The sequence below is a fragment of the Sabethes cyaneus genome, chromosome 2 (assembly GCF_943734655.1).
Source record: "Sabethes cyaneus chromosome 2, idSabCyanKW18_F2, whole genome shotgun sequence".
Lineage (NCBI taxonomy): Eukaryota > Metazoa > Arthropoda > Insecta > Diptera > Culicidae > Sabethes > Sabethes cyaneus.
In genome coordinates this window covers 220,611,787-220,617,212 of record NC_071354.1, presented here as the reverse complement: position 1 = coordinate 220,617,212, position 5,426 = coordinate 220,611,787, and the positions used below count along the sequence as shown (strand labels likewise).

The 5,426-nt window shown below is 43.5% G+C and overlaps 2 protein-coding genes across 2 annotated transcripts; both read left to right on the top strand.

Moving 5' to 3' along the window:
* Nucleotides 1-717: 717 nt before the first annotated feature.
* Nucleotides 718-1,720, top strand: LOC128738147 (ras-related protein Rab-34). The gene is made up of 4 exons (XM_053833037.1): nucleotides 718-1,070; nucleotides 1,135-1,330; nucleotides 1,386-1,593; nucleotides 1,650-1,720. The coding sequence occupies exons 1-4, from the start codon at nucleotides 718-720 to the stop codon at nucleotides 1,718-1,720; spliced, it is 828 nt and encodes a 275-aa protein (XP_053689012.1).
* Nucleotides 1,721-1,940: 220 nt separating this feature from the next.
* Nucleotides 1,941-5,080, top strand: LOC128736677 (dynein axonemal intermediate chain 4). Its single transcript, XM_053831166.1, has 3 exons — nucleotides 1,941-2,042; nucleotides 2,141-2,368; nucleotides 3,290-5,080. The coding sequence occupies exons 1-3, from the start codon at nucleotides 1,941-1,943 to the stop codon at nucleotides 5,078-5,080; spliced, it is 2,121 nt and encodes a 706-aa protein (XP_053687141.1).
* The last annotated feature ends 346 nt before the right edge of the window (nucleotides 5,081-5,426 follow it).

The following is a 5,426-nucleotide window of genomic DNA, read 5'->3' as shown; positions in this document are numbered from 1 at the left end:
GAAATAAGAGAAGCAACAACAAATGGGCAGTAGGTATAACAAGCACATGCTGTTAGCCCTGATGTTCGATGTCGTAATCCACCTTTTCCTTCCACTGCTGTTGCCGCCCTCTTCTTGCTCGATTCCGTCTGTGTGCAGCTTTTCAGGATGCACAGCTGCAGGCAAAAAAGTGGGAAAAATTCGGTTTATTTTATTTTAGCACATTTCTAGCTTTTCAATCAAATGCATCACGACCAAGGTTGATGATAAAAATATATTTTTTTTTCATTTAGTCATACGTACAATTAGGGTGTGATCATTTAACAAGGTTACGATCTGCAATGAAAAAAAAATCTCATTTGAAAATATGTGCCCATTGGTACACCTTTAAGTTTACTTTCAACGCACTTTTTTCCGTATCTTATCCTCACCCTGAAACCGTCAAACGTACTCGAGAACTACGAGAGCGTATTTCCTGTCCCGGTGTCTGCCTGCTGGACACAGAAGCGTGTGCGCGTGTTACAATTTCTTCTTTCCACCGTCCTTTCCGATATCAAATACAACAAAATGCACAGCGCAAAATAGCTCAACATGCCCGACGTACCCGATCCCAATGCAAACATATACAGTTGTCATAGGTGATCCTGCGGGCGCTAAACGGACGGGGCCTGCAGCAGGGTGCAATCAACACGGAAAGGGACAGGACCTCAGTCTAGTCAAATCTCTCACGGTGCGAAGATGCCAATGTACAAAAAGTCCGGCATAAAAAATAGCCGAAATTATAAACCACTGGAGAACAACCTGGAATATGGCACGCGACAGATCGATCACATGCCGGGTGCATTTTGCGATTCGGACAGTCCATATGCTGTGAAGTTTTCCGAACGAACTTTACGTGCCTGCGACCGTGTAACGTCCTTCTATTTGAACACGTGCAAAACCATTTTCATCGGTGATGTTTCGGTTGGGAAAAGTTCGCTGGTGAATCGATTTTGTCGGGACAGTTTCAACAGTACCTATCTGCGGACAATCGGGGTGGATTTCGAGGTGGAAAAGTTTCTAGTCTTGGCGCATCATTTCAATCTGCAAATGTGAGTATTTAGTGTTAAGGGCTTGCGTGCTGATGCTAGAATGTGTATTTTCGTTGATCCCTAGATGTGATACTGCCGGCTATGAGCGTTTCAGGTGCACTTCTGAAAGTTACTATCGCAATGCAAGCGCCGTTGTTGTGGTGTTTGATTTGACAAATGAAAAGTCCTTGCGAAATGCCAGACGATGGCTAGATGAGGCTTTACAATTGAATCGCCCAGATATTTTGAGGTTCTTGGTTGGCACAAAAAGAGATTTAGTGGTAAGTAACAGAACTGGAAATAAATTTCGTATTATTGAGACTGTATTTTCCATAGGACAATGTATTTTCATCGAAAATCGGAAATGAAGCTAGAAAAATGGCCATCGAGATGCAGGCTGAGTATTGGTCGGTGTCGGCCAGGAGCGGCAAAAATGTTACCAAATTTTTTCAACGTCTAACCGCACTATCTTTCGACACTGCCGTACGGCAACTTATAAACTCAAATAATCCCATAAGCCATCCAAGTGAAAATAGTTTACTTAGTAAGTAAATAACACGAAAAACAAGCCTCTTAACTAATTTTGTTTATTTATTTCAGATCTTTACTACCTCAAGGAAGATCAGAAAATCAAAAAACCAAGGAAAAGTTCCTTTTGTAAAATAAATTAGATTTTTATGTAAACGCAGTAGTCTTTGATTTTGATAACCATTCACAAGTATCACTGTTCAAAATGGAGTGTCAAACATCAAGAAAAACTGTCTCATTTTCTCGATCCCCGGTTTCGAACTACGCAGCTGTTGGCAACCGCTCTAAATTTGTTTCAGAATTTGATCAATTACTTGCAAATCGCGCAGGACAGCAAGTAATCACCCTTTTCTTAAATCATTCATGCTGTTGTATACTCTGAAAGCTATAATATTGTTTACGCCGGTTACCATAGGCAAACATTCAAGTCCGGATCGGCTGTCTAAGGCCACCGGGGGCAGCCTGGTCGGTTGCCTATAAACAAACTTTATAGCTCTCGCTTGTTTGTTTGTTTGTTTGTTTGTTTGTTAATTCGCACGCCATTCCGTCTGAAACCTCCTCAGGTCGTTGTCGATGAGATCGATTACACACCCCGACAGCTTGCGCCGCCGCAGCGCTTCGAGAGCAACGAGTTAGGATGGGATCGATTGCAGGAGTGTCTTCCGGCAAGTGAACACGCACCCATCAGAGAGGAAGATTTACCGTCGGTTGTTAGTTTTGGATTAGACGAGGAGGAAGAGGAAAAAGAAGAAACTAAAACCAAAGAGACACCAATGGAGGAAACCGCTCAAGTGAGTAGTAAGAGTCTTTCTAAAGTCACGAAAACTCGACGCAAAAAGTAGTAAAACGCAAATGTAGGCAGACATGTGTTGTTTATGTAGAAGAAAACAAAAAATGTTTGCCAACCTCGTGTTTTTTTGTCTTGACTTTCATAATTTTTTTTATAATTAACGGAGGGGACGGTAGAAGAAAATAATGAAATAAAAGTGTTTATAGTATCCAAACAGAGTGGGATAGGACGTGGGCGTACATACCCCCAATGACTCAAACCTGTATCCCAGTGCGCCCCTATGCCTTACAAGCAACTGATCGCTCAGGAGTTATTTGACTCGCGAATAAGCTATGCAGGAAGGTGATGAGAGGATGTGCGTGCGTGAGTGTGTAGGTAGCAGAATGTCTGCACACACGGTGGCTGTGTATTTTACGTTTGCGTGTACGGCGTAAGCGTTGAATGTTATGCTTTTTTGGTGAATCGTTTTATACTCACTCGTGTGATAGTAGACAACGTTGGCTTCTCGTTCGATTCGCAACATTGGTTGAGAAATCATAAAGCCATCAAAAACCGCCTTGACATGGGAATAGACGCTCAAGGCTGACAAGGCTACACGCAGCGTTCCCACGAGTAGCTCCTTCCGTATTGGTATATACATTATCGCGCAGCCATAGCGGTTCGCGCCCGATTGTATCGTATGTTGTCCTAGAATCCATTAAAATATGATGCGTGGGTACTTTGAGCTACCGAAATCTCTGGAGTATTTGCAATTCCTGAAACCCCAACGACAGATTTATGCCTAATTGCTGAAGATCATCAGTTAGGCATAAACCTATCATTAGGGATTAAACACTTTAGCAGACGGAGGTATTATTGCAATTTTTCATTCCTGATTTTTCTAATTAACCGTTTAAAAATTAATATCTCTCCCCTCTCACAGGCTCCTGATAAAGTGGAAGCGTTCGATTTGGACCATGAGCCCGACTTCAGTGGCGTCATCGATCGGCGCAGTCCGTCGTTGGATGCGGACATCAAGAGGTACCACGTGAAGATTCTGCTAACCGAATCGGACGATATTATCCTGTTTGAAAGTGCTAGTCACACCGAAGTGAAGGGATCGGAAGAGGCAGCGGCCGTTGAAAAGCTGAACGCCGACTACGAGTTGAAGAAAAAGAGCAGAAGAACGGCGGTTGCCGAAGCGGAAGCCCAAACCCCGGAGTTGCTGCTCAAGTCGCGCGGAGTCAACACGGAGCGAATCATGCGGAACGAAGTGGCTTCGTTCGTGTCGAACTACGACATGTACGATACGTACAACGATTTGGAGCGACATACGAAGGAAATCGATCTGGCGGAGGCTTCTTCGAAAATTGAAATAACGACCTACTCACGAGAGGGTATGGAAGATATCGATCAGATGTTGAACAGAAGTGAAAATTTTCATCTATCATCGATGATTTTACAACGATTGCTGGCAGGAAATGTGTTCAGAGAGAAGCAGAAACGTTTTCGGAATATGTATCTGCCAGATCCACTGGATGCTAATGTACGATATTTGTATAGATTAGACACTTTGTGGGTTTACAAATCGGTTGAAACCATCGGGAAAGCAGTGGCGAGTGCCAGTTGGTGTCCGGCGAACGGAGATATTGTAGCTGTCGCATATGGAATCTATGGCTTTACTAAGTTTGGTGATCGAAGCACCGGTTATGTATGTGTATGGAGTATCAAAAACCCTGTCAACCCCGAAAGACGGTATAAATTCCCGGTCCCGGTGACTTCGGTAGCGTTTTCCAAACGGACGCCACAACTTCTAGCTATTGGTCTGTATAATGGTACGGTACAAATACAGGATATCACTGACAACTCACCAGTACCGGTTGGCGTGTCTGAACGACGAACATCACCAGGGTTCGAGCCAATTTGGGACATAGAATGGATCGAGTCAGATGCTGATAAAGATGAAATTCTGTCCGCATCCCAGGACGGCACGATAATGAAGTACACACTAAACATCGGACAGTTCTTAATCGGGTATCGTCAGATGCGATTGGATCGGGTGGAAGGTGAAACTGAAGGTATACAGGTGGAAAGAAAGAAGGATATCCTGGAGGCGGATCGTCATCCACAAGCATTGTGTTTAAAAATTCATCCAACTCGTAAAGATATATACTTTGTCGGAACTGACCAAGGTTGTGTGCACAAATGCTCCATCAATTATCCTTATCAGCATTCCGGGGTAACACAGATGCATAGCGGAGGAGTTTACTGTATCGAGTACTCGCCTTGGAGTCCGAAGATATTCCTTACGTGCGGGGGCGATTGGTGCATCCGTATTTGGGTCGAAGAGATAATGGAACCAATCATTACACTGACTTCTGGTTTCGGACCCATTCACGCTGCCTATTGGTCTCCGGTGAATTCCACAATCATTGCTAGCGCAACACGTACCGGTGTTCAGATTTGGGATCTGAAGAGACGAATGCTGAAGCCGGCATCCTGTACGACTTTCGGAGATTCGAACGCTTCAATGACGGTTATCAAGTTCACGAATTGCGGTCGAAGTCTGCTGATTGGAGACAGTGAAGGACGAACGTACATTTGTGCCCTGGAGGATATGCCTTTTCCGCCACACTTCCAGTACGATGAACTGCAGTCGGCTCTCTATAAAAATTTGATCTGCAAACCGGATTTGCTGAATCAGGTTAAACGCTTTGGGTATCTAGGGTATTAGGAGTTCGTTGCGGATGATTCATTAGGTCATTAGCGAAGGAGACTGAATACTGTGTGACTATGAAGTCAGTAACTGGGGAAGAGTATGAATAATTGTAAAGGTTTGCGGAAGCAGTTTCAAAGTTGCTATGCCTAATAACATTATAATATAACCACCGCCGGTATGAATAAAATAACCTTTTAACAAAGACTCTTCGAATTAATGTTATACGTGCGATTTACATCTGAAGGTTTCATCACTAGGATTACTAGGAACAAGGAGCACAATCACTTTGGAAATTATACTGAAGTTCTAATTTCCGCGTAAATAAAAACCGCGTAAAAAATTAGGTTGTGTACAAGACACG